Genomic DNA, 11,740 nt, shown 5'->3' with positions numbered 1-11,740 from the left:
TATGCCAACTCAGGTGAATGCAACTGCTCAAGATGAGGAAGCCCTTAACCAACACCAAACTGATGTGGATAAGCCAGCTGAGTTAACTGACTTGATAAGTCCATGTGTTGTAACTGACTTCTAACTCAACTGTTGTAACTGACATATAATTTCATGTCAACAACTGCAGCCAGACCTATTTGGAGACATATCTGACGAGGTAATTTTAACTATACCTGACATCAAAACCTCAGAGACTGTTGTGAATACAACAACAAGCAAAGGCTCACCAAGTACCAAAATTAAAGGCAAAGCAAAGGCCAAACCACAGGCCAAACCATTAAGAAAGAGGACAAGTGAGAGGATCAAACTCAAATGGTTTCAAAAACCAATCACCGGGCCTGGTTCAAGTGCAAATCAACCTATTGACATGTCTGAGGAAGAAGGTGGAACCCTGACACAAGAGACTACAGTGAAGGCTGCAAAAAAAAAGTAGGAAAAATTGATGAAGTTTATGTTTTTGCTTTTGTACTGATGCACGACTTTCTATCCCATTTTGTAATGACTGATGTTCTGCTATTTTGTAATGACTAATGTTCTCCTATTTTGTAATGACTAATGCACAATGACTGTGCCAATGACTAATGTACAATGACTGTGCCATTTTGTAATGACAGTTGCACAATTTATGTGCCATTTTGATATGCCTGATCACCTTACTTTGAGTAATTCAACACAAATGCTTCTAATGACAGAAATAGCATAACCATAGATTGACAAAACAGAACAAATATCATTAATATTAAGCAACATTTACAATTAGTAGATGATATTGCCAGCCTGACAATTACAATGTCTCACAACATATTTCTTAAATACATCAAAATCAAACAGCACTATTTTAACTTGTACAACATTGCAATGAGAATCCAAAAGATCACAAGTGACATATTTAGCTTGAAATTGAGCTTTCTCTGAACTTCAACCTTCAGCTTTACTTTTTCTAACTTGTTCAATGTGAATTCCAATTTAACGCCTGCAATCTCACAGTTCTTGCAACAATCTTGAATTTTACTCCCTTTCATGCATTCTCCAACTTCATCATCCCACAAAAATAACTCACAACTATTGTCCTTCTAAACAACATAGACAAAATACACTTGTGAGCATTTGGTAAATATAACCTGGTGATGTCAAACAACAATTATACAACTTCCATAAAAAACAAACTTACCCCTGCGTTTCGACATTTCCAGAATTTCTTGTTACGGTTTCGAACTGTGTAGAAAACCCACGTCTTCATAGGACGATCACATCCACGTGTTGGTAAACCTAGAAATTGACTGGAAGTTGAAGAAAGGGAATCGTATAAGTGGCTATCGGACATGTTAGCAGAAGAAGATGACGAAGATGAAGAACAAGAACTGGGATGAAGGATTCGACGGAGACAGTGATGAAGTGGGTGCTAGAAGAAGAAGGTGGAGCCAACGATGAGTGATTTGAAAATTCGGGAACAAAATTCTACTACAAGAGAGTAAATAAGAAAATGAAGAAGATATGAATAAACCCTAGGCACAGTCAGCATCATATACACAGTCACCAACTTATCAAGTGTCAAGTGTGAAGATTCTCTTGCCAACTCAGCATTAGGGGGGACGTGTTTTAGAATATGGGTTTGTCAAGGGGGGATCACAATTTTTTTTAAGGGGGGGAAATCAAAACTCGCTTGTTTGGAAGGGGGTTTCATATATTAAACCTTTTTTTTAATTTAACTGACTTTATTATTTAACCGTTTTTTATTTAGCTTTTTATTTCACATTTTCTTCACGCTCTAATTAACAAACTTTTTTGTTTTTGTTTTTGTTGTAACAAGAAAGGGCAACGCTAAAAATGGTGAACCACGCGCGGAAGATTTTTGATCTCTTTAAACCACAGGCGCAAAGCTTCGGGCTAGGTGGGTTGTGCATGATTGGATATACCACCATCAGCCACGGCTAGGGGTGGCAAAACGGGCCATGGCCCGCGGGGCCGGCCCGCCACCCGCCAAAAAATGGCGGGTTGGGTTGGGATTTTAGGTCCGCCGCTCGCCAAAGTTTGCCCCGCAAAAACCCGCCGCCCGCCATACCCGCCCCGCCAAAGCCCGCCGCCCGCCAAAACCCGCCTCTCCTCCAAAACTCACTCTTTTTTTTAGATAATTCTAGTAATTTTAATTCTTGATGGTTTATTTTATACATTTATTTATAAATATATGTAATATTTTCTTAAGTAAATTTGTTAAAAAATTGCTTTTATAAAAAATTGTTTTAAAAAATAAGTGAAAAGTTTAATTAAAAGGTAAAAAAAGCCTATTAATCTATTAAAAAAATATAAATAAAAATAGGCGGGTAAGCCCGCCGCCCGCCAACCCGCCATCTTGGCGGGGCGGGCATGAATTTTATGCCCATTTTACTTGGCGGGCATGCCCGCCCCGCTCGTTTTTTGGCGGGCATAAGGCGGGGCGGGCGGCGGGCGGGGCGGGCGGCCCGTTTTGCCACCCCTAGCCACGGCATGCAGGGGGCTTTTGTGGAGCGGTGGCATAGGGAGACGTCTTCTGTCCACTTACCGGTTGGGGAGTTGACGATCACCTTGCACGATGTGCATTGTCTTCTCCACTTGTCGATTAGGGGGATGCTGCTGAACCATTCTCGGATCTAGAGGGTCGAGGCGATCGAGTGGATGGGGATCTATCTGGGTATGGACCCACATTTGGCTGATTTTGAGTGTCGGACGACAAATGGGGCTCATATCTTGTTCTCCACCTTGAGAGAGCTGTATGAGCACCACTTGGTGGCGGCGGCCGATTCCGATGAGGCAGTTAACGACCTATTTACGGAGCATCACCGTGTCTGCGCTCTCCGGTGCTGGTTCATGTTCTTGGTAGGCACTGCACTCTTTGTGGACAAGAGTGCAACCTACGTCGACATGACTTATCTCAGCTACTTCATGGACCTGACTACCATTCACCAGTGGAACTGGGGGTCAGCTATTCTGGTATACCTATACCAAAAGCTGAATGAAGCCTCCAACTGGAGAACCAGGCAGTTAACTGGATCTGTCACACTCTTGACGGTACGTTTCCTTTTAATTGTTACACATTTATTTATGGTTCATATTTATTTTTAATACATTATCGTGTTTGTCTTTCAGGGCTGGATCATCTCCTACTTCCCCCGCATCCACGGGTTCGCCATTGATCCTGCGTAGGATGACGCTTTTCCCAGGGTCGCCCGATACATTCTCCAAAGGGGGAACAACGCAGTGGGACCATATCGCGGGTACCTCAACCGCAAAGCTCACGATGACATTCGTTGGACGCCATTTAGTGACTACACTGTTGTTGTCCCATTTGACCGCATCGCGTTATACTCTGGCTGGTTGGTATGCGGGGCCAACACCATGGTAAGGTATCTGTCGGAGCGGTGCATGCGGAAGTTTGGATGTGTGCAGATTATACCGAGGTCACCGTTTGAGGTTGCTCCCGACACAGTTACCCAAGTGGAGTTCACTGTCATATTTGAGGACTGGGTGCATCATTTGATCCCTGAGGAGTATTGGCGCATGCATGCCACCCAGGAGTGACATTGTGTAGAGGGGTATGTGACATGGTTCTATCGGGTGTCACATCCTCACATCCTCCTACCGATATGCCAGCGGATAGAGATGCTTGGGCGGGATGCATTGGACTGAGGTATCATCGTGCAGGGCGGTCCAGAGGCGGTTGCAGTCGTGGAGAGGATGGGCGGTGCAGCAGCATATACCAGGCAGAGGAGGTCCCAGGACATTAGGGTTAGGCATACTCAGTAGGGGGTTCCGGTTTATTTTTCTTTGACTTTATTGTATTCAGCTTGTATTTCTTGACATTTACGTACTTTCGTACATTATTAGTTGTATATATAATATTAGTATTTTCTGCTTATTTTATTCGGGTTATATTTTATTTTTATCTAGCACTGTTTACTGCAAGCGTTGTCGTTTAATTAAAAATACGGGACTAAACGTTGTTTAGAAAAACAAAAAAAAATCTGCATGTTTCAGAGATGTATCTCCGAAAACACCCAAAAATGTGATAAATGTGTTTTCGGAAATGCATCTACGAAAACACCCCCCATTTGATGTTTTCGGAAGTGCATTTCCGAATTCTAGTAAAATTTTGAAAAAAAAATACTTCGGAGATACATCTCCAAAACAGGGGCAAATTTGGATTTTCGCTGGAGGTCTTCCCCATAGGGGGTCTATCAAGAAATTCTCTAATTTTATTGTTCGTTTATTAGAATTTTAGTTAATATCCTATATTATGACTGATTAATTTAAAAGGATTAATTTCACTGTTCATTTGTAGGGATCTTAGTTTGATATCAAATTTTATGACCCAATTCAAAGAAATTAATCTCATTGTTCACTTGCAGAAATTTCAGTTTGATATCCGGTCTTATAATCCATTAATTCAAATGTATCACTGTTTATTTTAGGGGATTTCTGTTTGATATCCAATCTTATAACTGATTAATTCAAAAGGTTCAATCTCACCGTCCAATTGTGTAAAGATCTAATGTAAAATCAGAACAAAATTTTATATGAATTGATCCGGACAAAAATTATTACCACATCTATATTCTATTCGAAAACCTTAACAAAGCATCCTCTCAAGACTCAATTCTAGATCCAATTATTCTTACAACTCCTACTTCTTATTTCATGAATAATTTATTAAAATTTACAGCTAGTACCGTGGGAACGAGGGAATAACACAATACTTTAGTCCATAATTTTTTGCCACAAAATATTAGGGCCCTTTTTATATTGTTTTCTTTCTAACTTTCTCCCACCCACCAAACCACACTCCCTAACATTATGCCTATAAATTGCATCACCCAAAACATGTAAATTCCATTGCACCCTTGCATCTTAAAAACAATATTCATCATAAACAATTTTGCAACCACATTTCAAAAGTTTCAAGCTATCACAAAAAAAGCATGGAGCATAATTTCTATCTCTCCCTTCTTCTTCTCTTTGTCTCCTTCATTTCCCTCACTCTCTTTTTCCTCTTCAACAAAACCAAATCTCCATGGAACCTACCACCGGGTAAAATGGGCTACCCGGTGATCGGCGAAAGCCTCGAGTTTTTATCGACCGGATGGAAAGGCCATCCTGAAAAATTCATTTTCGACCGAATGATTCGATACTCGTCTGAACTATTTAAGACATCAATCCTAGGAGAATCTACTGTTGTTTGTTGTGGAGCCGCATGTAACAAGTTTTTGTTTTCAAACGAGAATAAAACGGTTGTAGCATGGTGGCCAGGGAGTGTGGACAAAATATTTCCTAATAATTCGGCTGGAACAGATTCTAAGGAAGAAGCTGTGAGGATGAGAAAAATGCTTCCTCAGTTTCTTAAGCCAGAAGCTTTACAACGTTATGTTGGGATCATGGATACTATTGCTCAAAGACACTTTGCTTCTCTTTGGGAGAATAATGATCAAGTCACTGTTTATCCATTGGCTAAGAGGTTAATTGCTTACTTTTCACATGCATGATGCAGCATTCTTTTTCCTCAATTAATTCACTTATTACAAAAGATCTAGGGTTTATAATTATAGATACATACAAATATGTATATAGTAATATTAGTAGTACGTTGTCAGCGGATAAGATGGGTTACAGCACAGGTCATGGTTTAACAATGACAAATTTTAATCTATATGCAGTAGTCTGCCTGCATGTCCTGAAATATAACCTTGTTTGATTGTCACCTTATTGTTATTATTCATCAGGTATACTTTTTTGTTGGCTTGTCGATTATTCATGAGCGTTGAAGACGAGAACCATGTAGCAAAATTCAGTGATCCATTTCAACTAATAGCGTCCGGAATCATATCCCTACCGCTCAATTTGCCCGGAACGCCATTCAACAAAGCTATAAAAGCCTCAAACTTCATTAGAAAGGAGTTGATGAAGATCATAAAGCAAAGGAGGATGGATTTGGCAGAAGGTGTGGCATCACCAACACAAGACATATTGTCTCACATGTTGTTGGCTTGTGATGAAAATGGAGAGCATATGAATGAACTCAATATTGCTGATAAGATTTTAGGGCTTTTGATAGGAGGACATGACACTGCTAGCATCGCATGCACTTTCGTCGTCAAATATCTCGGCCAGTTACCTCACATTTACGATAAAGTCTATCAAGGTGAGTTCGTATAATCAATCTAAAATCATTTGATACGTTAACAAATTTTATTTAAATAAACATGTCATATAAATTTTTTAACAAATGAATTAATTTTTCATTATCATATTAACTGATTTCAAATTATTATTAAATTTTATAAACATGACAATATGTACGGTAAAAATATTATCATAATATTTAAATTTGAGACTGAATGGATCTACTACATATGTTTGCATGTGAAATTGTTAACTATTAAAAAGTTCAGATCACGTTAATACCAAAAGCTGGCCTTGCTTAATGCATGATATACTACTATATTAACAATATCTGACCTTGCTTAATGCATGGTATATTTGTTATATATAGCTTGGGGAGTGTAATAGTTAATTTTTTTTTTAATGGATTAATCAAATTTTAGGCATAAGACATGGCAAAGAACAAAAAAGTTTCACAGTACAGTAGCCTATAATAATATTTAGAGAAGTGCTAGCAACACTCTCTTTTTAACACTCACTCAAACACTCACTTTCTTATTGGTTGAAATATGTGTGAGTCCCTCACTTTAAAAATAGGTCCCACATAAAGTAGTATGATCCACACATGTTTCAACCAATAAATGGGTGAGTATTTAAGAGAGTGTTGAAAAGAGAGTGTTCTTAGCATTTCTCTAATATTTAATCATGTACGAGCGTGTCTGACAGTTAATTAAATACAACTCAGAACATATGCTAGTAGTAATAGTAATATTTAATTTTTTACTAATAGTGCTTTAGTTAGTAGATTTTTGTGTTTTTTTATTAAAATCAGAATATCATTTACGTGAGTATTATTGTTTCCAAATCAAAGCTTAGTTGGTAGTAATGTGAGAAATAAGGAAAAGAAATGTTGACTAAAATGAATAATTGCTCTTTCCTAAACTTATCAAGTTGCATTTTTTATGTTTTTTACTTCTTTTTTTTTTGTATAAAAAAAATATTCTTTTGTATGTATACTAAAGAAACAATTCTTATAGTATAAAGTACAAACTTCATAAAAATAAATTATTTAAGGAAACTTCATTAAAAAAATCATTTTAGAAAACTTCATGTTGATATAAAGTTATAAACATTATATCAAGGGCATGTTTGTTCTAACTTTGAAAAAAATATATTTTTAAAATTGAATTTTATAAAAATATTTTAAAAAATTCAGTTTTTATATATTGAAATATTAATTTTGATATCATATAACATAAATATAATTATTGAAAATTAAAAAATGGTCAAAATTATACATATATATATATATATATATATATATATGGACCACTTATTCTTCTCAATTTAATAGTTAAATATAATAAGTAATTAAATATAGAGAGAGAAAAAAAAAAACTACTATTTATTATTTTTAACAATTAGATTGAGAAAAATCAATGGTTCAGATTCGAATCAATTAATTTAATAAAATCAATTTTGATTAAAAATGAATTAAAAATAAAATAATTTATATGTAAAAATAATTATGTTAAAATGAATTAAACTTTGAATATGTTTTAACTCAAAAATTATGAAGTTTAACTATCTTATGGCAAAAACGAACATCCCCGAAGCCGAAGAAGAGAAGAGCGGAGACGTAACGTAAGACAAAAAAAAAGTTGAAAAGATGAAATGGGGCCCAAGATGGAAGATTAGAATAAATAGAGTTGAATGATGTGGGGTCCATTCCATTGTGATGAATAAAGAGTGTCAGAAAATTTGCTATTTTAAGGTAAACACTGTCTTCATCAACCATTATAGCACGTGGACCTTTTTTCATTTTATACAACTCACTAGTGGCCTCATAATACTATGACTTCTCTCTACTATCTATTCTATCACACACAAAACCACTTTTATATATATAATAATGATTTTTATAAAACAACTATTATAAATAGTTTTAAATTTAAATAAATTTTAAAATTTTAATAACCAAAAATATATTATAATAAATGGATGGATGAAATACTTAAAATAAAAAAATAACTTTTAAAACTAAGTTTTAGTTGAAATTTTTTATAAAAAATTTATGTGAATTTTTTAAAATAAAAATATGTAATATTGTAAAATCATTTTAAAAAAAAAAAAAACTGAAATAAAATGAACTTAAATTTGTTTGCAATATAGTGCTCCTCATGTCTTATTCTACCTTTGCACTTCATCAATCTTGTCAATGAATTAAGAACGGAGGCTTATCTAAATTGAGAACCAGTTTGATTTTATTTTTGAATTCTTTGCTTGGATAAAAACAGAAAAACTGAGTCAACCCTAAAGCAAGAAACAGAATTTTACTTTTTCAAATTTGTTGTCATACATAATTAAAGTTCATTTATTTATCATACACACTTTAATTTGAGTTTCTTTTGTGCAACATGTATAGAGCAAATGGAAATTGCAAATTCAAAACCCCCTGGAGAGTTGTTGAATTGGGATGACCTCAAGAAAATGAAATACTCTTGGAATGTAGCTTGTGAAGTATTGAGAGTTGCACCTCCACTCCAAGGAGGTTTCAGAGAAGCCATCACTGACTTTATGTTCAATGGCTTCTCAATTCCTAAGGGATGGAAGGTAATTGTGATTTTTTTTTTATAAATCAAGTATCCTCTGTGCGCAACTGTATAGATTAATTTCTCAAGTCAGGCGAATTTATTTTTATTTTTTGTTGTGTTTATTTGTAGCTGTATTGGAGTATAAATTCAACACATTTGAATCCAGAATGTTTTCCCAAGCCAGAGGAATTTGACCCAACAAGATATGAAGGAAATGGGCCAGCTCCTTACACTTTTGTGCCATTTGGAGGAGGGCCAAGGATGTGCCCTGGAAAAGAGTATGCAAGATTAGAAATTCTAGTTTTCATGCACAATTTAGTGAAAAGGTTCAAGTGGGAAAACATGATTCCAGATGAGAAGATTGTTGTTGATCCCTTCCCTATCCCTGCAAACAATCTCCCAATTCGTCTCTTTCCACACAAAGCTTGAAAAAGATATTCAATTTGGATTCTACAAGTTGCTTTATATACACAACAATAAATACAGTGTATCTCGAATATTCCTCTACCTGTATTTGTTCTTTTACTATGTTTCGTGCTTAAAAAATAAGGTATTTTTGAAGACCGGATTTAAAAATGTAACTTGCAGAAAAATTGTACACATTTTTATTATCTCATATTGAATGCTTATTTTTGTAATTGAGTTCTTTTGTTTAAAATAAAGTGAACCAAATCGAGTGAATTAATGTGGTTATGAGAATCTACTTCATCAAGGGTGGGTGGGGTAGCTCAGTTGGCACTTGCTAACTGAGTTAAGGAAGTTGTCGGTTCAAGGTTCAATCCCTAGCAACAACATTTATTTGTAAACAAGTTGTTGATAATTTATAAATCAACAACTTTAAAAAAAAAAAAAGATGACATCATCCAGGGTCAGAGCATCCAGCCTCCGTCTGTACTCCATCAAGAGTGTCTCTCCTATAAGGGTCTGTCTGGCCTTCCACCTCATCGCACAAGGGTCGTCAGTCGCACAACATGAATCCCTCCGCTCACAGATGCGAGGGAAGTGTTCGTAGATCCAGCACTGCATAAATACAAATAATCAAGGCCGTGTAAAATATAATAAAACACGAAAAAACATGTTAAGAATATATACATGTAACAAGCTCAGATAACCAGCAAGTTGTCTGGTGTCAGGACGAGAAGCGGCATCAAGCGTCGTGTATAGCATCGTCAGAGCAGCCACTCCCCAAGCCCAACACGAGGTATCAAGGTCGCTGAAGAGAGTCAGATAGCGGACATCTATAAAATATGCAGACTTGTCCGCAAAAAGAGTACATGCCACAAGATGTAGCATGTACGCCCTAGCGGCAGCCTCGTACCTCCTCGCATCGACCAGCTCCTGATAAGCCTTCCTCAGCCAAGACATCCTGAGGTGAAAGCCCCGAGTGTCACCAAACTCCTTGAGCACAGCCAGCTCATCAACCTCTAACGCATCCCTCACCATCTGCACCGTCGTCGTATGGTCCCTATGAACTGGTGTAAAAAATGTACCAGCTATCGAAGGTGAAACAGGGCACTAACATCATCCAGAGTCACCGTCATCTTCCCGAATGGAAGATGGGAAGATGATGTCTCCGGGTGCCATATCTCTACAAAAGCTGATAATAGAGGGGCGTCCCGCATCGTCAGGGAGCATCCAGCAAAGTCCAACAAATGTAACTCCCGAACTATCCTCTCCACCTCCTCGGGCATCGGTCCCTCGGGGAAGTCTTCAACTTCGACCCATGAGAAGTGAGATTCAGCACTGGACGCTTCTGTAACAAAAAAAAATACAATTAAAAAAATATAATTAAAACACAATAGTATAATTCAAATTGCATAATAAAAATTAAGCAATGTTACATACCTCGCCCTGCCATATCCTAAAAGCGACATGGTAGGCTTTCAAAACCAACCTGTCAGAAGGTCTTCCTGGATAAGCCTCATCAGTGTGTATTGATGGCTCTGTAGATGCACCTGTGGTGGTGTCCGTATTATGCACTACCACCTCCTCAACAACCACAGTCACACGCTCCTCAACCACCACCTCATCAGCAACATGTACCTCCGGCTCAACCCTAGCCTGCTCTGGCTCAACCCTAGCCTGCTCTGGCTCAACCCTAGCAACCACCGGCTCAATCCTAGCAACATCCTCCGCAGCAATCGCCCGAACAACATCCCCAACCCTAACAACATCCTCCCGAGCAACAACCTCAACCCTAGCAGCCTGACCGACCTCATCTTGCCCATCCACAACAGTGGAAGCTCTACCACCCTGGCGTCGAGGTGCACGGAACCCCCTACCCACCTACGCCTCCTCTGCCCTCCGTTTCCGGTTAGAACCGGTCGGAGCAACGCGTCCAGTCCGTAAGACTGACGTACCAGCCTCATCGACATCAGCCTAGCACGAGCCTCTGCTCTATCGGTTGCCCGACCCGCAACTGTACCATCCCTGCCCGTAGTCCTCACTGAAAAAAATAAAAATATAGGAAAAATATAATTTTAAAAAAAAATACAAAGTACCGGAAATTTCAAATATCTCAAAATTTTCGGTACTTGACAATATACCGGAATTTTTGAAATTTCTGGTATTTTTAAAATTTCATAAATATACTGAAAATTTTGAAGTTTCCAGTACAAAATATCGTAAATTTCAAAATTGCCGGTAAGAAATACCGGAAATTTCACAATTTCTGGTAGAAAGTACCGAAAATATAGAAAAAATACCAGAAACTTGTTTTCGCAGAATTTTCGATACATAGCTCAAATTTCCGATATTGCCCTAAAATTTGAAAATTTCGGTGCTCTCCGTAAATTTCAGAACATTTAGTAAATGATTTTGGTCGGATATTTTGGCCTTTTCAATACTTTTGGGGGGTGCCAAGGACAATTTGGGGGTGGCAACATGATTTCTCTTTTGGGTGATAGACTAAACTCTAATTCTTGGAGGGAGAGATCATGACTCTCAAATTTTTTGGATTAGTTTACGTGTATTAT

General features: G+C 37.4%; 1 protein-coding gene across 1 annotated transcript; it reads left to right on the top strand.

Annotated features, from left to right (window-relative positions):
- Positions 1-4,897: 4,897 nt before the first annotated feature.
- On the top strand, positions 4,898-9,413 carry LOC131608116 (beta-amyrin 28-monooxygenase). Its single transcript, XM_058880044.1, has 4 exons — positions 4,898-5,527; positions 5,793-6,211; positions 8,597-8,784; positions 8,895-9,413. The coding sequence occupies exons 1-4, from the start codon at positions 4,995-4,997 to the stop codon at positions 9,192-9,194; spliced, it is 1,440 nt and encodes a 479-aa protein (XP_058736027.1). The 5' UTR covers positions 4,898-4,994; the 3' UTR covers positions 9,195-9,413.
- Positions 9,414-11,740: the final 2,327 nt, after the last annotated feature.

This window comes from Vicia villosa, linkage group LG5, assembly GCF_029867415.1.
Source record: "Vicia villosa cultivar HV-30 ecotype Madison, WI linkage group LG5, Vvil1.0, whole genome shotgun sequence".
Classification (NCBI taxonomy): domain Eukaryota; kingdom Viridiplantae; phylum Streptophyta; class Magnoliopsida; order Fabales; family Fabaceae; genus Vicia; species Vicia villosa.
Note: the sequence above shows the minus strand (reverse complement) of the source record. Positions and strands in the feature narration are given on the sequence as shown.

What these genes read in the sequence shown, in the direction of transcription:
- LOC131608116 (XM_058880044.1), top strand. Translation starts at nt 4,995, where the DNA reads ATGGAGCATAATTTCTATCTCTCCCTTCTTCTTCTCTTTGTCTCCTTC. An exon ending in GTTTATCCATTGGCTAAGAG is followed by an intron (nt 5,528 to 5,792) that starts GTTAATTGCTTA and finishes ATTATTCATCAG; the next exon opens with GTATACTTTTTTGTTGGCTT. An exon ending in CAATTCCTAAGGGATGGAAG is followed by an intron (nt 8,785 to 8,894) that starts GTAATTGTGATT and finishes GTTTATTTGTAG; the next exon opens with CTGTATTGGAGTATAAATTC.